Genomic DNA, 24,660 nt, shown 5'->3' on the forward strand with positions numbered 1-24,660 from the left:
AGCCTGTTCCTATCTCAGGACAGACGCCAGGATTTGGGGCGATTTCTCTGTCGGTATTCTCTCCCAAAACTCCCCATGTACCTGGACATCCAGGGCTCATGGTATCTACAGTGCAGCTTTGAGCAGGCATGCTGAACTCCTATTCCTTCCACATCTGCCCTGGACACCGCCAGGGCCAGCGCACAGGCCCATCCCTCCCAACCCATCAGGACTCCAACAACCAGAACTTGCCCAGCCCACTAAAAACCCAGAGGCAGGACCACAGACACTCCCCTGGCATGGTGGCATCTGGACCTGAGGTTTCTCTGAAGATAGTGACCTGTACAGGCCCAAAGAAGCCAGGATTGCTGCTAGGTCATATGCGATCAATATCAATGGGGAAGCTGGGCACCCCGAGGCTGCTGGAGAGGAGAGTGTCTGTGGCATCCGCACAGCCCCAGCCAGCCAGCAGCATGTCACATGTCCTCATGTGTGCCCATTCATGTGACAGAGTCTCTCTCACATGGCAAGCATCCTAGACCCACGGGGCCGCGATCCAGCCCAAGCCCTCTCCAACCAAAGCCCTAAAGGAAAAAGGACTCGCGGGATCCATGGATGCCCCAGAAACAGCTAAGATGGACACACAGGTCTGAGCTTCCTGGCACACTGGCCAGAACTAGACTGTGGCCCAAGGCAGGGCAAGCCCCTTAAAGCACTGTGTGGGTACGCAGGGCCTCTGCATGCCTGGCAGAGCCAAGTCAGTGACACTGCCAGGCTCAAAGAGCAACCATCCATGTCGGCCATGGTGGGTCAGGAGCAGGTGGACCAGCCCCCTGCCTCATCAACTCAAGGAATCAGGGATGGCTGGGTTCCCAGGCCCTGAGTGCTCACCACCTGACCATTAGTGAGGCAGAGACATGAGACCAATCACATGGTCCTGGGGCCCTGCTTCCACCTCACAAGAACTGCTTCAGGAGGGCGGAGCAAGATGGCCGAATAGGAACAGCTCCAGTCTCCAACTCCCAGCGCGAGCGACACAGAAGACCGGTGATTTCTGCATTTTCAACTGAGGTACTGGGTTCATCTCACTGGGGAGTGCCGGACGATCGGTGCTGGTCAGCTGCTGCAGCCCGACCAGCGAGAGCTGAAGCAGGGCGAGGCATTGCCTCACCTGGGAAGCGCAAGGGGGAAGGGAATCCCTTTTCCTAGCCAGGGGAACTGAGACACACAACACCTGGAAAATCGGGTAACTCCCACCCCAATACTGCGCTTTAAGCAAACAGGCACACCAGGAGATCATATCCCACACCTGGCCGGGAGGGTCCCACACCCACGGAGCCTCCCTCATTGCTAGCACAGCAGTCTGTGATCTACCGGCAAGGCAGCAGCAAGGCTGGGGGAGGGGCGCACGCCATTGCTGAGGCTTAAGTAGGTAAACAAAGCTGCTGGGAAGCTCGAACTGGGTGGAGCTCACAGCAGCTCAAGGAAACCTGCCTGTCTCTGTAGACTCCACCTCTGGGGACAGGGCAATAACAAACACAGCCAAAACCTCTGCAGACACAAACGACTCTGTCTGACAGCTTTGAAGAGAGCAGTGGATCTCCCAACACGGAGGTTGAGATCTGAGAAGGGACAGACTCCCTGCTCAAGTGGGTCCCTGACCCCTGAGTAGCCTAACTGGGAGACATCCCCCACTAGGGGCAGTCTGACACCCCACACCTCACAGGGTGGAGTATACCCCTGAGAGGAAGCTTCCAAAGCAAGAATCAGACAAGTACACTCGCTGTTCAGAAATATTCTATCTTCTGCAGCCTCTGCTGCTGATACCCAGGCAAACAGGGTCTGGAGTGGACCTCAAGCAATCTCCAACAGACCTACAGCTGAGGGTCCTGACTGTTAGAAGGAAAACTATCAAACAGGAAGGACACTTACACCAAAACCCCATCAGTACATCACCATCATCAAAGACCAGAGGCAGATAAAACCACAAAGATGGGGAAAAAGCAGGGCAGAAAAGCTGGAAATTCAAAAAATAAGAGCGCATCTCCCCTGGCAAAGGAGCGCAGCTCATCGCCAGCAACGGATCAAAGCTGGACGGAGAATGACTTTGACGAGATGAGAGAAGAAGGCTTCAGTCCATCAAATTTCTCAGAGCTAAAGGAGGAATTACGTACCCAGTGCAAAGAAACTAAAAATCTTGAAAAAAAAGTGGAAGAATTGATGGCTAGAGTAATTAATGCAGAGAAGGTCATAAACGAAATGAAAGAGATGAAAACCATGACACGAGAAGTACGTGACAAATGCACAAGCTTCAGTAACCGACTCGATCAACTGGAAGAAAGAGTATCTGCGATTGAGGATCAAATGAATGAAATGAAGCGAGAAGAGAAACCAAAAGAAAAAAGAACAAAAAGAAATGAACAAAGCCTGCAAGAAGTATGGGATTATGTAAAAAGACCAAATCTACGTCTGATTGGGGTACCTGAAAGTGAGGGGGAAAATGGAACCAAGTTGGAAAACACTCTTCAGGATATCATCCAGGAGAACTTCCCCAACCTAGTAGGGCAGGCCAACATTCAAATCCAGGAAATACAGAGAATGCCACAAAGATACTCCTCGAGAAGAGCAACTCCAAGACACATAATTGCCAGATTCACCAAAGTTGAAATGAAGGCAAAAATCTTAAGGGCAGCCAGAGAGAAAGGTCGGGTTACCCACAAAGGGAAGCCCATCAGACTAACAGCAGATCTCTCGGCAGAAACTCTCCAAGCCAGAAGAGAGTGGGGGCCAATATTCAACATTCTTAAATAAAAGAATTTTCAACCCAGAATTTCATATCCAGCCAAACTAAGTTTCATAAGTGAAGGGGAAATAAAATCCTTTACAGATAAACAAATGCTTAGAGATTTTGTCACCACTAGGCCTGCCTTACAAGAGACCCTGAAGGAAGCACTAAACATGGAAAGGAACAACCAGTACCAGCCATTGCAAAAACATGCCAAAATGTAAAGACCATCGAGGCTAGGAAGAAACTGCATCAACTAACAAGCAAAATAACCAGTTAATATCATAATGGCAGGATCAAGTTCACACATAACAATCTTAACCTTAAATGTAAATGGACTAAATGCTCCAATTAAAAGACACAGACTGGCAAACTGGATAAAGAGTCAAGACCCATCAGTCTGCTGTATTCAGGAGACCCATCTCACACGCAGAGACATACATAGGCTCAAAATAAAGGGATGGAGGAAGATTTACCAAGCAAATGGAGAACAAAAAAAAGCGGGGGTTGCAATACTAGTCTCTGATAAAACAGACTTTAAACCATCAAAGATCAAAAGAGACAAAGAAGGCCATTACATAATGGTAAAGGGATCAATTCAACAGGAAGAGCTAACTATCCTAAATATATATGCACCCAATACAGGAGCACCCAGATTCATAAAGCAAGTCCTTAGAGACTTACAAAGAGACTTAGACTCCCATACAATAATAATGGGAGACTTCAACACTCCACTGTCAACATTAGACAGATCAACGAGACAGAAAGTTAACAAGGATATCCAGGAATTGAACTCATCTCTGCAGCAAGCAGACCTAATAGACATCTATAGAACTCTCCACCCCAAATCAACAGAATATACATTCTTCTCAGCACCACATCGTACTTACTCCAAAATCGACCACGTAATTGGAAGTAAAGCACTCCTCAGCAAATGTACAAGAACAGAAATTATAACAAACTGTCTCTCAGACCACAATGCAATCAAACTAGAACTCAGGACTAAGAAACTCACTCAAAACCACTCAACTACATGGAAACTGAACAACCTGCTCCTGAATGACTACTGGGTACATAACGAAATGAAGGCAGAAATAAAGATGTTCTTTGAAACCAATGAGAACAAAGATACAACATACCAGAATCTCTGGGACACATTTAAAGCAGTGTGTAGAGGGAAATTTATAGCACTAAATGCCCACAAGAGAAAGCAGGAAAGATCTAAAATTGACACTCTAACGTCACAATTAAAAGAACTAGAGAAGCAAGAGCAAACACATTCGAAAGCTAGCAGAAGGCTAGAAATAACTAAGATCAGAGCAGAACTGAAGGAGATAGAGACACAAAAAACTCTCCAAAAACTCAATGAATCCAGGAGTTGGTTTTTTGAAAAGATCAACAAAATTGACAGACCACTAGCAAGACTAATAAAGAAGAAAAGACAGAAGAATCAAATCGACGCAATTAAAAATGATAAAGGGGATATCACCACCGACCCCACAGAAATACAAACTACCATCAGAGAATACTATAAACACCTCTACGCAAATAAACTGGAAAATCTAGAAGAAATGGATAATTTCCTGGACACTTACACTCTTCCAAGACTAAACCAGGAAGAAGTTGAATCCCTGAATAGACCAATAGCAGGCTCTGAAATTGAGGCAATAATTAATAGCCTACCAACCAAAAAAAGTCCAGGACCAGATGGATTCACAGCTGAATTCTACCAGAGGTACAAGGAGGAGTTGGTACCATTCCTTCTGAAACTATTCCAATCAATAGAAAAAGAGGGAATCCTCCCTAACTCATTTTATGAGGCCAACATCATCCTGATACCAAAGCCTGGCAGAGACACAACAAAAAAAGAGAATTTTAGACCAATATCCCTGATGAACATCGATGCAAAAATCCTCAATAAAATACTGGCAAACCGGATTCAGCAACACATCAAAAAGCTTATCCACCATGATCAAGTGGGCTTCATCCCTGGGATGCAAGGCTGGTTCAACATTCACAAATCAATAAACATAATCCAGCATATAAACAGAACCAAAGACAAGAACCACATGATTATCTCAATAGATGCAGAAAAGGCTTTTGACAAAATTCAACAGCCCTTCATGCTAAAAACGCTCAATAAATTCGGTATTGATGGAACGTACCTCAAAATAATAACAGCTATTTATGACAAACCCACAGCCAATATCATACTGAATGGGCAAAAACTGGAAAAATTCCCTTTGAAAACTGGCACAAGACAGGGATGCCCTCTCTCACCACTCCTATTCAACATAGTGTTGGAAGTTCTGGCTAGGGCAATTAGGCAAGAGAAAGAAATCAAGGGTATTCAGTTAGGAAAAGAAGAAGTCAAACTGTCCCTGTTTGCAGATGACATGATTGTATATTTAGAAAACCCCATCGTCTCAGCCCAAAATCTCCTTAAGCTGATAAGCAACTTCAGCAAAGTCTCAGGATACAAAATTAATGTGCAAAAATCACAAGCATTCTTATACACCAGTAACAGACAAACAGAGAGCCAAATCAGGAATGAACTTCCATTCACAATTGCTTCAAAGAGAATAAAATACCTAGGAATCCAACTGACAAGGGATGTAAAGGACCTCTTCAAGGAGAACTACAAACCACTGCTCAGTGAAATCAAAGAGGACACAAACAAATGGAAGAACATACCATGCTCATGGATAGGAAGAATCAATATCGTGAAAATGGCCATACTGCCCAAGGTAATTTATAGATTCAATGCCATCCCCATCAAGCTACCAATGAGTTTCTTCACAGAATTGGAAAAAACTGCTTTAAAGTTCATATGGAACCAAAAAAGAGCCCGCATCTCCAAGACAATCCTAAGTCAAAAGAACAAAGCTGGAGGCATCACGCTACCTGACTTCAAACTATACTACAAGGCTACAGTAACCAAAACAGCATGGTACTGGTACCAAAACAGAGATATAGACCAATGGAACAGAACAGAGTCCTCAGAAATAATACCACACATCTACAGCCATCTGATCTTTGACAAACCTGAGAGAAACAAGAAATGGGGAAAGGATTCCCTATTTAATAAATGGTGCTGGGAAAATTGGCTAGCCATAAGTAGAAAGCTGAAACTGGATCCTTTCCTTACTCCTTATACGAAAATTAATTCAAGATGGATTAGAGACTTAAATGTTAGACCTAATACCATAAAAATCCTAGAGGAAAACCTAGGTAGTACCATTCAGGACATAGGCATGGGCAAAGACTTCATGTCTAAAACACCAAAAGCAACGGCAGCAAAAGCCAAAATTGACAAATGGGATCTCATTAAATTAAAGAGCTTCTGCACAGCAAAAGAAACTACCATCAGAGTGAACAGGCAACCTACAGAATGGGAGAAAATTTTTGCAATCTACTCATCTGACAAAGGGCTAATATCCAGAACCTACAAAGAACTCAAACAAATTTACAAGAAAAAAACAAACAACCCCATCAAAAAGTGGGCAAAGGATATGAACAGACATTTCTCAAAAGAAGACATTCATACAGCCAACAGACACATGAAAAAATGCTCATCATCACTGGCCATCAGAGAAATGCAAATCAAAACCACAATGAGATACCATCTCACACCAGTTAGAATGGCGATCATTAAAAAGTCAGGAAACAACAGGTGCTGGAGAGGATGTGGAGAAATAGGAACACTTTTACACTGTTGGTGGGATTGTAAACTAGTTCAACCATTATGGAAAACAGTATGGCAATTCCTCAAGGATCTAGAACTAGATGTACCATATGACCCAGCCATCCCATTACTGGGTATATACCCAAAGGATTATAAATTATGCTGCTCTAAAGACACATGCACACGTATGTTTATTGCAGCACTATTCACAATAGCAAAGACTTGGAATCAACCCAAATGTCCATCAGTGACAGATTGGATTAAGAAAATGTGGCACATATACACCATGGAATACTATGCAGCCATCAAAAAGGATGAGTTTGCGTCCTTTGTAGGGACATGGATGCAGCTGGAAACCATCATTCTTAGCAAACTATCACAAGAACAGAAAACCAAACACCGCATGTTCTCACTCATAGGTGGGAACTGAACAATGAGATCACTTGGACTCAGGAAGGGGAACATCACACACAGGGGCCTATCATGGGGAGGGGGGAGGGGGGAGGGATTGCATTGGGAGTTATACCTGATGTAAATGATGAGTTGATGGGTGCAGCACACCAACATGGCACAAGTATACATATGTAACAAACCTGCACGTTATGCACATGTACCCTTCAACTTAAAGTACAATAATAATAAATAAATTAAAAAAAAAAAAAAAAAGAACTGCTTCAGCTCACAGCACCAAGAAAATCCTGGCCAGTGAGAGTCGAGTAGGCCAGGGCCCTACATCTGTTCTTCTTGGCAGGTACATTTTGTGGTCTGAAAAAGTCAGAAAAGGTGGCCTCAGTCCATATAACCAGGCTCCAAAGTGGGCACCAGAGCTGCAGGGGGAGAAGGAGTTCCTGGCAGCACTGGAATAGGCTCCGGCAGAATCCCAGAGTCTCTGGTTCTGTCTTCTGTTTCTTTTTCCTTGAGTGCCTGGAATCTTCCGCACTTTACATTGAGTCTGCAGCCATGGACAATCAGTTTATTAGAGGACTCCTCAGCAGTCACTTCTGTAGCCACCCTTATGAAAAGCACACTGCTGTCTCTGCACAACAGTGACCATGGGGATCTCTCTGACAGGAAGAGACAATTTCTGAAATCTATCTGAGTAATGGTATCTGCCACACCACCAACATATAGTGTGGTGTCAGCCTTGGTGAGTCGAGATGAAGCGTGGTTGAAGCCTGCTTTAGAAGCTTATCTGCTACAGGGTCATTGTTTCTACAATATTGATCTTTAATATTCTGACCAACAAGGGGTGTCATCTAGATCTGCAGGCTTCTCATGTCTTTGCGGACAATCCTCTCCTTTCACCAGGAAAGAACAAATATAAGGCTTATTCCTCAGCCAGCACAGTGTGGTCCAGGCCAGTTTGAGCAGCATCTCACTACTGGATGCAACTTTCCCCAGCAGAACAACTAGCCGTGTTCTATCAGGGTTATAAATTCCTCTGTCCATATCTGTAGTCACCTTTAAAGGCAAATATATGTCATAAACCTGTTTGGGCAGTCATACCTGTCTAAGAGGCAGGTCTGACAGACATTTCCTGCAGGATTGGCCCCCTTCAGTCTTCTTGGGATGCATGTGCTCCCCAGGGCACCAGCCGAACACTGAGTGGTCTGACACAGTTTGCATTTTTTATCATAGTTCTCCTTGTTCATGTTTCTCTGACACATGTCTGGCATAGAATAGAGAAATCGACGTCCTCCCAGTTTTGCCTGTTTTAGGTGTTGGAATCCAGAGAGGCCACCATCTTGAGAGGGTCAGTAGGCAGCAGCAGATTTCCAGGTGGAAGAGAGGACTCACACAATCCCACCAGATCCAGCTCTTCTTCCTGGTGCTGTTCTTGAGCCCCTGGGCAATTGCCTTTGACCATATGTCATTGATCTTTCTTGTGTCAATGTGAACCTCACTTCCAAGGAATCCCCATTCTTGGAGGACACTCTGTGCTTCCTGGTCTCTCCGGGAACTGGCTAAATTCCATGTTTTTCAATTGGAATACTGAGATAGACAACCTTGAAGCACAGTTTCTTTACAAGTGTCTTTATCCATACATGACGTTAATTTCCCATTTGGTAGGAGAACTATAATCTTATTTTCATCAGTATGTATAGTGTATGTTACTGCACGGCATGAACCTTAGAAGAAGACTTCTAAGTTGAGATGTGAAATGCATCAAGAGCTTGTGTGGAGTTAATAAACCTACTCTACATCTATGAGTGTCAGCTTCCTCACCCATGAAACAGGGATCACACAATGACTTCTTCAAGTTGTTGCCAGAGTTAAATTCACCAAGATCTTTTTTTTAATTTTTATTTTTTTATTATAATACTTTATGTTCTAGGGTACATGTGCACAATGTGCAGGTTTGTTAAATATGTATATTTGTGCCATGTTTGTGTGCTGCACCAATCAACTCGTCAGCACCCATCAACTCGTCATTTACATCAGGTATAACTCCCAGGGCACTCCCTCCCCCCTCCCCCTTCCCCATAATAGGCCCCAGTGTGTGATGTTCCCCTTCCCGAGTCCAAATGATCTCATTGTTCAGTTCCCACCTATGAGTGAGAACATGCGGTATTTGGTTTTCTGTTCTTGCAATAGTTTGCTGAGAATGATGGTTTCCAGCTGCATCTATGTCCCTACAAAGGACACAAACTCCTCCTTTTTTATGGCTGCATAGTGTTCCATGGTATATATGTGACACATTTTCTTAATCCAGTCTGTCACTGATGGACATTTGGTTTGATTCCAAGTCTTTGCTATTGTGAATAGTGCCTCAATGAACATACGTGTGCAGGTGTCTTTATAGCAGCATGATTTGATGCAGTTTCTTCCTAACATCGATGGTCTTTACATTTTGGCATGTTTTTGCAATGGCTGGTACCTGTTCTTCCTTTCCATGTTTAGTGCTTCCTTCAGGAGCTCTTGTAGGGCAGGCCTGGTGGTGACAAAATCTCTCAGCATTTGCTTGTCTGTAAAGGATTTTATTTCTCCTTCACTGATGAAACTTAGTCTGGCTGGATATGAAATTCTGCATTGAAAATTCTTTTATTTAAGAATGTTGAATATTGGCCCCCACTCTCTTCTGGCTTGGAGAGTTTCTGCCGAGAGATCTGCTGTTAGTCTGATGGGCTTTCCTTTGTGGGTAACCCGACCTTTCTCTCTGGCTGCCCTTAAGATTTTTTCCTTCATTTCAACTTTGGTGAATCTGACAATTATGTGTCTTGGAGTTGCTCTTCTCAAGGAGTATCTTTGTGGCGTTCTCTGTATTTCTTGAATTTGAATGTTGGCCTGCCTTACTAGGTTGGGGAAGTTCTCCTGGATGACATCCTGAAGAGTGTTTTCCAACTTGGTTTCATTTTCCCCCTCACTTTCAGGCACCCCAATCAGACGTAGATATGGTCTTTTCACATAATCCCATACTTCTTGAAGGCTTTGTTCATTTCTTTTTCCTCTTTTTTCTTTAGACTTCTCTTCTCACTTCATTTCATTCATTTGATCCTCAATCGCTGATACTCTTTCTTCCAGTTGATCGAGTCGGTTACTGAAGCTTGTGCATTTGTCACGTATTTCTCGTGTCATGGTTTTGCCCAAACCGTGTCACACCCTCCTCAGTGCCCAGCCCAGAACTGCCTCTCATGGCCCTCTCCGGACTCACTTCTCATGGCCAGGAGGTGGCACATGATCAGTAGCCAGCATCACTCTTCTGTACAGTTAAATTCTTATTGACTACCGTCTCCTGGTTGTGATATCAAATAGGACGTCTTATTCATTCCTTCTAACTTTCCTCCTAACTATGTTTTTTGTACCCATTAACCATGCACACCTCCCCCAAGCTCCCCACTACCCTTCCTAGCCTCTGGTAACCATCCTTCTACTCTCTATGTCCATGAATTGAATTGTTTGGATTTTTAGATCCCACAAATAAATGAGAACATTTGATGTTTGTCTTTCTGTGAATGGATTATTTCACTTAACGTATTGATCTCCAGTTCCATTGATGGTTTTGCAAATGAGTGACTCTCATTCTTTTTTATGGCTGAAGAGTGCTCCATTGTGTGTATGTACCACATCTTCTTCATTCCTCTCTTGCTGGACTCTTAGGTTGCTTCCAAATCTTAGCATTGTGAACAGTGCTGCAACAGACATGGGAGGGTAGATATCTCTTTGTTATACTGATTTCCTTTCTTTGGGGTATATACCCAGCAATAGAATTGCTTGATCATATGGAAGCTCTATTTTTAGTTTTTAGACAAACCTCCAAACTGTTCTCCATAGTGGTTGTATATTACATTTCCACCAACAGTGTATGAGGGTTCCCTTTTCTCCACATTCTCGCCAGCATTTGATATTGAGTGACTGTTGGTTAAAAGTCATTTGAACTGGGGTGAGATGATATCTCACTGTAGTTTTGATTTGCATTTCTCCAAAGATCAGCGATGCTGAGCACCTTCTCATATGTCTGTTTTCCATTTGTATGTCTGCCTTTGAGAAACATCCACTCAAATCTTTTGGCCATTTCTTGATCTGATATTAGATTTTTTCCTATAGAATTGTTTGAGCTTCCTGTATATTCTGGTTATCAATCCCTTGTGAGATAGGTAGTTTGCAAATATTTTGTCCTATTCTGTGTGCTGTCTCTTCAATTTGTTGGTTGTATCCTCTGCTGTGCAGAAGCTTTTTAACTTGATGTGATCTCATTTGCCCATGTTTGCTTTGGATTCCTGTGCTTGTGGGGCATTGCTCAAGAAATTTTTGCCCAAGGAAATCTACAATCTAAATGTCTTGTAGAGTTTCCTCAATATTTTATTGTAGTAGTTTCATAGTTTGAAAGCTTAGATTTCTTTAATCCATTCTGATTTGATTTTTGTATATGGTGAGAGATTGGGGTCTAGATTCATTCTTCTGCATATGGATATCCAGGTTTCCCAGTACCATTTGTTGATGAGACTGTCTTTCCCCAGTGTATGTTCTGGACACCTTTGTGGAAAATGAGTTCACTGTAAGTGTGTGGGTTTGTTTCTGGTTTCTCTACTCTGTTCTGTTCTCTACTCTGTTTTAATGTCAGTACTGTGCTGTTTGGGTTACTATCTCTCTGTAGTATGATTTGAAGTCAGGTAATGTGATTCCTCCACATTTGTTCTTTTTGTTTAAAATAGCTTGGCTATTCTGGGTCATTTGTTGTTCCCTATGAACTTTATGATTGCTTTATCCATTTCTTTGAGAAATGTCACTGTCTTTTTTTTTTTTTTTTTTAGGGATTGCATTAAATCTGTAGATTGCTTGCTTGTATATGTTTTAGGATGAGTTTTGCTAGCTAGTGTCCTTCAAATAATTCTTTCAGTCAATATAAAGTTTCTGGATAACGTTTCTTGTAAGGTTCCCTGTTGTACATTTAATATCTGAAGGATCTGTACTGACGTAACAAACCTCTGGGTTTACTGATATTGATAATTTGTAGTCTCTGTGTCTCCCTGTCTCATCAGTCTGGATAAAGGTTTATTAATTTGCCTTGTCTTCTCAAAGAAATGATGTCTGGGTTTCACTGATATTTTCTATAGATTTTTATCAATTCTATTTATTCATTTTTCCTCATGTCATTTAGATTTTTTCCTTCTTTTTATTCTCCTTTTTTTTTTTTTTTTTTTTTTAACAGAATCTCGCTCTGTCACCCAGGCTGGAGTGCAGTGGCGTGATCTTGACTCACTGCAGCCTCCACCTCCCAGGTTGAAGCGATTCTCCTGCCTTAGCCTCCCCAGTAGCTGAAACTGTAGGCGTGCGCCACCAGCCCAGCCATCTTTTGTATTTTTAGTAGAGACAGGGTTTTACCATGCTGCCCAGGCTGGTCTCAAACTCCAGACCTCAGGGAATCCGCCCACCTCAGTCTCCAAGTGTGCTGGGATTACAGGCATGAGCCACTGTGCGCGGCCTAACACTTTTCCTTCTTACTTTGGGTATAATTTGATTTTGTTTTTCTAGTTTCTTAATGTGGAAACTTAGATAATTGATTTGAGACTTCTCTTCCTTTCTGACATAAGTATTGAAGGATATAAATTTTCCTCTATGCTTTAATTTCATCTTGCAAAGTTTGATAAGTTGTGTTTTCATTTTAAAATTTTTTCCTGCAATTTCTTCTTTGATCTCTGAGTTACTCAAATGTGAAGTTTAATTTCCAAGATTTCATGAAATGCACACATCTTTCTACAACTTATTTCCATTTCAATTTTTTTGTCATAGAACATATTTTAGAAGGTTTCATTCCTTTTGAATTTGTGGAGATTTGTTTTTTGGCCCACAATACGGTCTATCTTGGTGAACATTCCATGAGCACTTGAGAAGAATGTGCATTCTGCTGTTGCTCTATGAATATCAATTAGGCCATGTTGTTTCATAGTGTTGTTCAAGCCTTCTGTATTTATATAGCTGATTTTTTGTACACTTTTTCTACTGAATGCTAGGTGTAATGCGGAAGTCTTCTACTAGATGTACATGTGTTTATTTATTCTTTGTGATGTATCAGTTTTCCCTCAAGTATTTTGAAGGTGCCTACATATTCATGGTGTTTCTGTCTTCCGAATCAATGCACCTCTCTGTGATTATTATGTAATGTCCCACTCTGTCCCTTGTAATAATCTCCACTATAAAATGTGCTTTGTGAGGTATTAATTTGACACTTTGAGTTTATGTGATTCATATTTGCAGGTAATATCTTCTTACATCCTTTATTTGCAACTTATTTATTTTTAGAGGGCGCTTCTTATTTTCAAGATACAGATGACAGATAAATATACTGTGAAAATCAAGATCTCCTTACAACTGTGCAACAACAATAAAAATACCAAAAAATTACATGCAGAAGTCAATATAGAACTAAATTGTTAATGCAGAAATCCACAGAATAATTTGCTAGATTCTTCAAAAGTACCTCAAACTCTTTGACAGTCTTCATAGAAAGATATCTTGACACTAAATGAAAAATATAATTTTATCCCCGTATTTTCTAAGTAGGGTTTTGGATAAAATTTCATTTCACAAAAGTGTTCTTTTGCTAAAAATTCTTTGAAAAACAACTATATAAAACGATCTCTCATGGCTCTCTTAGCTTTGAAATTTGGAGATTCAAATGTCCCTCTGTAGATTGAAGAGGAAAAGTAAATATATATATAATATAAAATATAATACTATAAATTATATTATATTATAAATTATAATTATATTATAATATTACAAATTATATTATATTATAATATTATAAATATAATAATATAAATATATCTATCTCTATCTCTCTCTCTCTCTCTCTCTCATCGGGGAGGAAACATTCATCTCCTACACTTTTCTTTTCTTTTTCTTCCTAGACTAACCAGTCTGTGTTGGTCCTCAGCTGGGCTGTTAATCCAGGGAAGAGTTGCCCTTCTGGAGAATACATGGATTTAATGGAGACGAAGGCAGGTTTGAATCGCTCAGAAACAACAGACAGAACAAATTTTGAAGGGCTGTAAATGAAGAGATTAAAACCCTCTGATTTATGTTACTTTTCACTCAAGTTTCTAAAAGTGACTTCCCATCAAGAGCTGTTTGGCTAGGCACGGAAACGTTTGTTCAGACCTATTTTTCTCCCTTTCTTTCCTTCTTTCCTTCTTTCCTTCTTTTCTTCCTTCCTTCTTTCCTTCCTTCCTTCCTTCCTTCCTTCCTTCTTTCCTTCCTTCCTCCCTTCCTCTCTCACTCCCTTCCTCCCTCCCTTACTTCTTTCCACCCTCCCTCCCTCGCTCCATTTGTCCTTATCATTTCCCTTCCTCCCTCGCTCCCTTCATGCCTCACTCCCTTCCTTCTTTCCTTCTTTTTATAAAAAGAAATGAACTGATATTTTTGAAGTAGAAAGATCAGAAGAGTTCATGATTTTTTGCGAGTTTTCTTTTAACTTTTAGTTTAGGCTCGGGAGTGCATGTGCAGGTTTGTAATATAGGTAACCTCATGTCATGGGGTTTGTTGTACAGATTATTTCATCACCCAGGTATTAAGGCCAGTGCCCATTCATTATTTTGTTCATCCTCTCCCTCCTCCTAGCCTCTACCCTCTGATAGGTCCCAGCATGTTGGCCCTCCCTGGGTGTTCACGTGTTCTCAGCAATTAGCTCCCATTTATAAATGACTTCATGTGGTATTGGGTTTTCTATTCCTACATTAGTTTGCTAAGGATAATGGTCTCCAGCTCCATCCGTGTTCCTGGAAAGGACATGATCTCACTACTTTTTATGGCTGCATAGTACTCCATTGTGTATATATACCACATTTTTAAAAGTGCAGTCTATAATTGATGGGCATTTAGGTTGATTCCATGTCTTTGCTATCGTAAGTAGTGCTGCAATGACCATAGATGTGTATGCGTCTTTATAATAGAAGGAATTATGTACCTTTGGGTACCGTCCCAGCAATGGGACCGCAGGGCCAAATGGTATTTCTGTTCTTAAGTCCCTGAGGAATTGCCACACTCCTTTCCACAATGGTTGAACTAATTTATACTCCAACCAACAGGGTGTAAGTGTTGCCTTTTCTACACAAACTCACCAGCATCTCTTATTTTTGTTCTTGCTTTTTATCCTGTCTTATAGACTCTGACTCTGTGTTTTCAGACAGGATCTCTTTCTGTCTGTGAACGTGAATTCCACTGGTGTCTGAGACTTCCCAGGATTCCAGCTCTCTCAAATGCCTGTGTTTGAACTTTATGAATTTGTTACATTTTCAGTGGTTTTCTTCTTACCCCCTGTTATGGCTGTCACTTCTTCCACACATGCTCTGCCAGAGGTGGTGTAGTTTGTGTGTCTCATCCCTCCTCAGAGGGACTAGTCACCGTTTCGTATCAGTTCCCATGGCTGCCTTGTTACCTCAGGACTCTCATGACCTAAAAACAAAGCAAAACAAAAGATAACATTATAGATTATTAGGCCTTTTCTCTTTTTCAGGGCTAAAGTGACTTTCTCTTGAGGCTTTCTAAATCTTACCTGGTAGTAGAACTCTCCTTTGTTAATATTTTGACTTCTGGTACAAAAATACAGCATTTAAACATGTGAAGTAAAACATAATCCAGGGGCTAGCTGACTATGGTTTGAGATCTAAATACAGCCCATGACTCGTTTTGCATAGCCATTGAGATAAGATTTTTTTTTCCATTTAAAAGTATTATTTCTAAAAAACACAACAATACGCCACAGAAACTACATGACCCACAAAGACTGACATAATTACTATCAGATCTGTTAAAGCAAAATTTGGTGACATATTTAATCAAATACCTGTTATTCTGCTTCACATTATCACACACATCTTTTCATCCATTAATTAATTTCTTTACACACAGATTGAAAATATGGATGTTACTCTATCCCCTGAAGAAGCATCCAGCTTTATGATACCATGGTTTCAGTCTGGGAAGCTTGTCCCAGGGATCAGGTCAATACAAAAACATATATTTGAGATTGGAGACTGGCAGGACTTGCTTTCTGCTCATAACTGAGCCTAGAGCCTACAATCAGAATCTATGGCTATTTCTGAAACATACACTGTCTGAATGACCTACAGATAAATTCAGGGAAATCAGTTACCAGTCTAGAGATTTAAATGTGAAGTAACACAATCTAAAAAGATAAAAGTAAACAAGTGTGAATGTATTTAGTCTACAGAAAAATTTATTCAATTACATTAATTGGAAGCATGGCAGAAAACCCAGAACCAGAGAACAAACCGATTAATAAAAGCATTTATAAAACTGGCCAAGGTGGGACGATCGCTTGAGCCCCGGAAATTGAAACCAGCATAGGCAACACAGTGAGACCACTATCTAAAAAATAAAGAAACCAATTACCCAGGTGTGGTGTCTGCACCTGTAGTAGCAGGGACTGGGGAGGCTACATCGGGAGGATTGTTTGAGCCCAGAAGATGGAGGCTTCATTGAGGTGTGGTCCTGCCACTGTCCTCTAGCCTGAGCAACAGAACCACACTCTGTCTGGAAAAATAAAAATAAAAAAGAATTTATAAATAAAGATATGAAAATAATTTATTTCTTCCACAGAATGTCTTTCTGAGACACATCCTTCAGTAAGGGACTGTCTGTTCCCAACGTTTCTGAATGCATGAGATTGGACAAAGAGAAACGAAAACTCTCAAGTCCCTTTTTTCTACTACAAACGCCCTGGGGAGGCGGGTCTGGGAACAGTGGAAAGCCCTACCCTGCCCTGCAAAGTCCCTGGCTCAATGTGCATGTCCCTTTCTATGAAAGTTCCTTGCTTCCCATGCGCCTTGCTCTCTGCCTTCTGTCCCTGAACAGCTGTCAAAGGAGATATCCTGACTTCCTTCTTTTATGCTGACTACGACTTAGCCAGTAGGTCTGCAGATCAGTCCTCCCAGAAGTTTAAGTGTGAGTGAGTGTGAGGGGGAGCGGGCGGGCTTCCTGTGCGTTGTGCCACTTGGTCCATTGCCTCTGAGGTCGTCATCTTTCTACTAAACCTCAGCAATACCGCTGTGGCCTTGTGGCTGTGGGGTCCCGGGCATGGGAAGGAGGAGGGCCGTAGAGGACAGTGGAGGAGGGTCAGGTGAACACGGAGTGACTTTTTCTTTGGTTTGTTTGTTTGTTTGTTTGTTTGTTTGTTTGTTTTCACGGAGTCTTGCTCTGTCACCAGGCTGGAGTGCAGTGGCGCAATCTCGGCTCACTGTAACCTCCACCTCCCGTGTTCAAGTGATTCTCCTGCCTCAGCCTCCCGAGTAGCTCGGACTACAGGCACACGCAACCACACCCAGCTAATTTTTGTATTTTCAGTAGAGACAGGGTTTCACCATGTTGGCCAGGATGGTCTCGATCTCTTGGCCTCATGATCCACCCGCCTCGGGCCCCCAAAGTGCTGGGATTACAGGCGTGAGCCACCACGCCTGGCCATGGGGTGAGTTGTGGAGGGTGACATTATTTGGGGTATTTGAGTCCTGGGTGGGGTGCAGCCCACACACAGAAAGGAGGCATTCCAAAGTCGTTCATGGGGACCTGGGAAGGAGCACAGGATAGGGCCAGGCGGGATAAGGAGGGGCACCACAGCCCTTAAGGCAAGAGGGGACCTCACTGCGCATGCTCCTTTGGTGCCCGCCTCTGTGCGCATGTTCCCTAGGTGTCCTCCCATCGGCCCCTTTGCCAGTGTGGGGAATGCGGCGGAGCTGTGAGCGGGCAACTCCCGTCCCCTGAGGTCTGGATTCTTTCTCCCCTACTGAAACACACAGCGGGTAGGTTCACAGGCAGATCCAACTGGGAGTTGAAGTGTGAGTGAGAGTGATGAGGAACCAGTGGGCTTCCGGAAGGTCGCGTGGTCGGTGACTCAGAGTGAGAAGGGCCTCGAAGTCGTCGTCCCTTTCATGAGGCGCCCCGCCCATGGACCTTCTTGTCTCCTTACAGCCATAACTAGGAAGGAAGGAAGGCTGAGAACTGGAGGGGCTCAGGTGAAGCTGGGGCGATGCTGGGGTTCAGTTGGAGGTATCCGAGTCCCGGAAGCACCTGGAACCCTGACAGAAGATTCTAGACTCCCCAGACGGGACCAGGGGAGGGACGGCATGATCGGTATGGAAGGGTCCTGGAGACGGGGAACGCTGCGGGCTAGTGACCGCAGCCCCGAGGTCTGTAGAGTGCCTGGCATAGTGTCCTGTGAGGAGTGCCTACTGCTGTGTAGCAAATTCGCAACTCCACTGTGGAGATTCCAGTGGGTGGGGCTCTGAGTTCCTAAAAAAGTGATTTTGGTGGTGGCAGAAAGTGGGCCTAGCAAATCATTATGTGACAAAATTCGTGGTCACTTCAGTTTTAATTCTCTAGCTATAATTTCCTACTTATCTCCCTGATGGAGTGAAACCAACCTCATGGGAAATACCCTGTGGTTTTTGCCAGGAGCCTTAAGACATTGCTCAGCTAGATAGACCTACTTAAGTGGCTTTGCAAGGATTCGATTCAAAAGTTGCACACACTTATAATTGCCACGGGACTTTCGGAGAATTTCTAAATAAAATAAAAAATGACCAAGTTAACATTTGACCATTAAAGTGGTTGAATCTAGCTGTCCTGTCAAGTGCATTTTCCCAATCACAGTATTCTGCTTGCAGAGTGAAATATGTGTTGATGAGGAAGATCAACATATAGGCCTAGACCAAGAAGTTCACAACCTCCTGTGCTCATTGTGCCTCTGCTTATGAATGTCTTAACATTCGACATTTCTCTTATCAGAAAGTTATTTTTCTGATAGTGTTGTTGGACTATCAGAATGGTAGTCCATTGTTTATGGTCTCCCATTTATAATGATCTGTCATGCTGATAAAAAATGATCATGGCATCCCATGAAGGAAAGATTCGTCCAGAATATTTGGGGTTTGTGTGGATGGATGATCGTGTGTGCCCAGATTTTGTCCTTAACTTCCTCCTCATGCTTATTCAGAACAGATTACACAGGTTCATCCCAACATAGATTAAAACAGCTTCTCAAGTCCTTGAGGATATCTGTTTTTGAGGAACCTCTCTGAGGAAAGAATAATGTTATGAAGAATAGGTATACAGCTTAGTGTTGGATAAATGTCCCTAGATATTTATGTATTCTGTATATTTATATTATTGAAGTCTATTAATAACAAAACTTTTTATCTGCACATACACACACACACACACGCAGTGCCAGTCCCAGGAGCCCAGTAATGGAGAGTCCCAAGAAGAGGAACCAGCAGCTGAAAGTCGGGATCCTACACCTGTTCCGGAGACAGAAGAAGATCAGGATACAGCTGAGATCCCAGGTGCTGGGAAGGGAAAGAAAGCATGTCTATGAGGTGGGAGAAGGTCTATGTGTGTGTCGAGGCCAATGCCATGAACAATAACAGGAGGAAAGAGAACATTAGGAAAAGATACAAATATTTGCTCAAAGTTGGCTGGAAAGGGGAGAGTATAGTTTGCAGCTTCATGATGTCCCTGGATATAAGGAATCTTCTCTTGTTCTTCGAGATGGATTTTCTATGCTTGAAAATACAGTCCTTAATCACTTGAAACCAGTTAATTTGGTGTATAAAAATATACATTATTTCACTAGTTTAATTTGATCTTCTTAGAATGTTGCTGTATGATCTTCTCAGCCATGGTGTCCACAGTGTTGTAAGCACCCGTTAATTGCGTGTAGAGTGCCAAGTCACCCGACCTCATAACACCGTGAATAAGGCCCATTTGCAAAGGGATGTTAGCCCCATTGTATAAATAAGAAAACCGAGGCTCAGAGATTGAGGCTTGCAAAGAACACTTGACTCATGAAGAAGGAATTCATATTTTGTTCAAGGGTTTGTGTTCTTCCTACAATCCATGTTGTAATAATAAAAAGTGAGCAGTTTGCCTAAGATGCATAACACTCGATTGTGTCTGTACTGTAAGGTACTTCAGTATTGGTTCAGGACAAAACAGTTCAGTGAAGCAGGATAGCAACTCCAGAAAAGAGCTCAATGAATGACAGCCACTCTTTCCTTTGATCGGTCTTTTTTGACAGTATGTTGGATAAAAGTCGGATAATTCAGGACACCAGCATACAAGGAGCTATATTAGTATGATTTTAAGGGGGATTTAACAGTTGTTTTAAAGCTTTCATAATTAAAAACCTCAAAGTATGATAAGATATCTTGAAACAGAAAATGTATCCTCAACAGATAGCATTTTCAAGCTAAACATTGACAGAATTTGAGCCATTGATTATTTTAGCAATTCACTGTTGTTTCCAGATATGACTGTCAGTCAACAATGCCCATTAATTTCTTTGCACTCAGCTTTCCGTACTCTCACTGCAAGACAATGATTTTCCTGTTATTTTTGGTACATTGTTCTAAGTGGGATTCATTAATGTAAAGTTACATATAGGGTTCTTGGACCTAAGCATAGCATAACATTTTATGCTATAGCATAGCAAACAATTTCCAAGTTACCTCAACAAGGGATGGGTGTCACAACTGTAGGATTTGTCAGAGGTCTGCCAATACATTGATCTAATTCTTCGGATAATTACATTTCACTTATGATTAAAGTGGTATTCATGCAGCTGACTTCAGATTTCATAGATAGTTGATACTGGCTGTTCATAATACACATTGGAAAGGTGTGGGAAAGTTATGTGTAGTGTGATTTATCCTCAGATTGCAATTTAAAATAACACATTGGGCCAGGAGCTCACGACTGTAACTTCAAAATTTTGGGAGGCTGAGTTGGGTAAATCCCTTGATCCCAAGAGTTCAAGACCAGCCTGGACAACATTGAGAAATCCTGACTCAAACAAAACAAACAAACAAACAGAAATTAGCCTTGGCGGTGGGGTGCACCCATAGGATCAACTACTCCGGAGGCTAAGACAAGAGGCTCTGTTGAGCCTGAGAGGTTGGGCTCAGAGTGGGCCTTGATCGTGCCACAGCACTCCAGCCTGGATGACAGAGTGAGACCTAGACTCAAAAAACAGTAAAATAAAATAAAATAAAGCAAAATATTATAAAATAGCATAAAACAGGAAAACAAAGGTGTACCATCTTTGCATGACATTCATTACCACGCTGACAGAGTTTTTTCTTTCTCTTTTCTTTTTTCGTTTTTATTATGTGGCACAGTCTCATCTATCACCCAGCCTGGATTGCTGTGGCATGATCTTGGCTCACTGCCACCTCCAGCTCTAGGGTTCAAGTGAACTCGCCCTCCCAAAGTGCTGAGATTACAGGCATGAGCCACCACACCCGGATCAGGCTTTATTTCATATCACTAAGGAAAAGATTATCATTTCCTTATTTACATTTCATGTTGGAATGCTTAAATTGATAACCTTTGTATTTTGAAGTGTGTGACATGGAATGTGATCTGCAGGAGCTGCGTCAGTCAAAGACCAGGGATAAATCTGGATTTGGGTGCTGGCGTCAAGGTGAAGATTATACCCAAAGGAGAACACTGTAAAATGCCAGAAGCAGGTATGTTATCCATCAAGATGCAAATTCATGTGCTTTCTCATTTACACAGTATTATACTTTTGGTAATAGAGGGATAATATTACTGCTACTTTAAAAACACAGTGCAAATGCAAACTTTCTTTGAAACGCCGTTCAGACCCAAATGCCAGATTGCAAGACTTCAACACGATCAGATACAGAAACAAACTGGGTCAAAGCCATATCGAATCATCAAACATGGCAGCATTTTCTTAGTTTGGTGTATAACCAACAGCTAACAATTTTCAGATTCTTTTCTCATTTCTGCTTTTAACAAATACATAATGCATTTGTAACACCAGTTTGTGTGAAGTGTGCTGAGCCCTGAAACGGATTCTAGTACTGACTCTACCACAATTTGTGAGACTCTGGATGAATTGTGTAAATTCCACAAGCATCCTTGATCTTATTGAAAAGAGTGGATGCGCATCAGATAAATTAAAATCCATTTCATTGCTGATCTCCGCATGCTGCAGTTCTGTTGGATAGAAAACCAAGATACTCTGATTTTCATTATTTGTTTATCACAAAAATCAGCTTCAGTTGAATTATAATGTCTGAGTTGAGATTCATGGTTCCTAAGAAAATGAGTGGGCACTCTGCTTGATGTTTGTTTTCCTGTATGGAGCCCTGTATGAGTGTTCTTGGATTTTGTCAAATTCTAAATTCTCTGGCTCTTAAAGAATAATTGCATTTTAAAGCCGTCCCACAGTGAAGCCTTGAATGACTGAATGATAAAATGGCAAGAGATCATCAGGTTTCTGTGGCCAGTGTAGTAGGGAGAATGCATGTAGGTCAGTGATGCTCAAGGTGGGTGTAAGATGCTTCTGCTAAGCATGCCCCCTGCCCTCCTGTCAGTCTTCATGAGCTACTTCGTGTAATTAGATTGAAGACTTATATAGTAGAGTCACCTCTAACCATACCATAGGTTACATATTACAGGTTTCTACCTTGAGACATTAGATGATAGGGTTTAAAGTTCAACAACATCAATGTGTTAATTCCTGAGTAGTTGACATAAGTCTGTTTTACACATATTTTCCAAATTGGTGACTGTTAATTATAGTACCTCTTGAAGTTAAAGGAAACACCCCATGTTTAAGGGAGAAATTACCTAAATGTTTTTACTCTACTCTGCTGAACCATTCCATTACACTATTTACATTAAAAGATAGTTCTCACATGATTTCCAGGAGCCTATTGAACAAGCCTCAGTTGTATTCTTAGGGAGATCATAGCTTTAAATGCACGTCTTGTTAAAATAAATAGCAAATTACTTGATAAAGGAAAAGAATACTATGAAATAACAATAAAAGAGCCACAGAATAAACTAAAAGGAAAAAGAAAGAGGTAATGAATAAAAGACAGGTATGAATGATTAGTCAAAGGAAAAGTAGTTCAAATGTCATAAATTTAAAAGATTGGTGTTTTGAAAATTAGCTATAGATAGAGTATTCAGTAGTTTGCACAATCTTGAAGAAAATGGAAAAAGCACAACATGGAATATGAACAAGAGAGAGTGATTTAATATAGGGCTTTATTGAAAGTGAGTACAGTCTTGAACTCTAATATTTTCAGAGTATGCATGAAATGGTTGATATGCTAGGAAGGCACACATTATTTATTTCTGTAATACCTGATTATTTAAGTGTCACAAAGCCTGTGGAGGAAACTGTGAAATTTTCCAGTTGTCCCTCAAACAAATTTATTTTTAGAAACAAATTTTGGGTTTTTCAGCCGTCCTACTCTTGTTTTCCATTTCCGTATCCCTCCATTTTTTCATGTGTGACACAGTTCATAACACTATCACATATTGATGACAAAACTGATAGTGATAGCTTAAGAGTAATGAGACCATATACTTAATTATACAAATGGGAAGACTTTCAAGTGTAAAAAGAGGCATGATTCATGTTGACATCACGGTAGGAGAACACTGGGGACAAACGGTTACGGTACCTCAAAAACCACAGAAGGGTAAATGAGCCCAAATAAATATTTTTGCCCTTCTGCACAATAGAGTAAAATCAAATGCAGTGCTGGCCTTTCTATTCACTTCACTTATGCAGTTCCTAAGGTGACATTAACTGTTTTCTTCCAAGATAGTATTCAGACCAAAAGAGTGTTTGTCAAAAAATTTTACATTTTCCGTAAATTATTTTTTGTTTCTCAGGATTTTTGTGTGGCGCTGGTATTTTCAGTAAAACTATGCACAATGTTTACTTTCTACTTTAAAACCATCTTTAGTAAGTTCACTTCATTTAATGTATTTGGACCTCGGACTGTCTTGCTTTCCTTGTAGCACTAGAAAGCAGGGTGTGTTTGAAAAATATCTTTAATGCATCCGCTTGGACGACTATTGTTAAAGTCTCTACAGAGGTCTACCTGAATGTAAGCAAAAGGGTGACTCTTAGGCTTCTGGTTTTGTCCATTGTAGAAAACTAAAACTTTGGTGTCCTTTCCATATCCTTAATGTCATCTAAACACAGTTCTGCTAGTAATGTTCCCACCTGTTATGTTTCTATTATAGGTGAAGGGCTACCACAAGTTTAAATGAAGACAAGCTGAAACAACACAAACTGGTTTTATATCAGATATTTGACTTAAACTATCTCAATAAAGTTTTGCAGCTTTCACCAAAGAAGTCTTGCACATCTTTTGTTCACTTACTTCCCAGGTATTTGATAATATTGAAAATCGTGGCTGGGTGCGGTTTCCCACGCCTGTAATCCCAGCACTTTGGGATGCTGAGGCAGGAGGATTGCTTGAGCTCAGGAGTTTGAGGCCACATGGGGCAACAGAGCAAGACTCTCTCTCTACAAAAGTAAAAGAGTGAATGCATGAATGTATGCACGTCTGTATGTAGCTGTAGTCCTAGCTACTCTAGAGCCTAAGGGTGGAGGATGCCTCGAGCCCAGGAGGTCCAGGATGAGGTTAATTTGTTTTTGAGACAGAGACTCTATTTTTTAAAAAATTAAGTATGATTTTTGAAATTTTGTATTCTGATTGAGCTGGTATGCACAGGTGTGAAACTGTGAAATACATATTTGGTCCTAGACCCTGCTTCCTGGCACACAAGTCCTACAATTTTTAGAATCTCCACAAAGTGGTGTCTTTTTGTATGCTAGTGAGTTGCTGGCAGCACCTAGGTAGCTCTAGGCTGGGGAATAAGAGTGTTGGGACTTTCAGCACTCTGCTCAACCTTCAGG

General features: G+C 41.5%; 1 protein-coding gene across 3 annotated transcripts; it reads left to right on the top strand.

Annotated features, from left to right (window-relative positions):
* The first annotated feature begins 952 nt into the window (after positions 1 to 952).
* On the top strand, positions 953 to 24,095 carry LOC135969133 (X antigen family member 1-like). Of its 3 annotated transcripts, none has more exons than XM_065537962.2 (4): positions 953 to 1,050; positions 19,132 to 19,249; positions 21,307 to 21,433; positions 23,982 to 24,095. In XM_065537962.2, the coding sequence occupies exons 2-4, from the start codon at positions 19,154 to 19,156 to the stop codon at positions 24,002 to 24,004; spliced, it is 246 nt and encodes an 81-aa protein (XP_065394034.1). In that variant the 5' UTR covers positions 953 to 1,050; positions 19,132 to 19,153; the 3' UTR covers positions 24,005 to 24,095. The 3 variants fall into 3 exon arrangements, with proteins under 3 accessions (XP_065394034.1, XP_065394036.1, XP_065394035.1); XM_065537964.2 differs by lacking the exon at positions 953 to 1,050 and adding an exon at positions 17,581 to 17,707; XM_065537963.1 differs by lacking the exon at positions 953 to 1,050 and adding an exon at positions 17,883 to 18,038.
* The last annotated feature ends 565 nt before the right edge of the window (positions 24,096 to 24,660 follow it).

This window comes from Macaca fascicularis, chromosome X (assembly GCF_037993035.2).
Source record: "Macaca fascicularis isolate 582-1 chromosome X, T2T-MFA8v1.1".
NCBI lineage: Eukaryota > Metazoa > Chordata > Mammalia > Primates > Cercopithecidae > Macaca > Macaca fascicularis.

Coding starts and splice junctions, on each gene's coding strand:
- LOC135969133 (XM_065537962.2), top strand. CDS start 19,154: ATGGAGAGTCCCAAGAAGAGGAACCAGCAGCTGAAAGTCGGGATCCTA. Junction 19,250..21,306: donor GGATACAGCTGAGATCCCAG/GTGCTGGGAAGG, acceptor TGTATTTTGAAG/TGTGTGACATGGAATGTGAT. Junction 21,434..23,981: donor CTGTAAAATGCCAGAAGCAG/GTATGTTATCCA, acceptor TTTCTATTATAG/GTGAAGGGCTACCACAAGTT.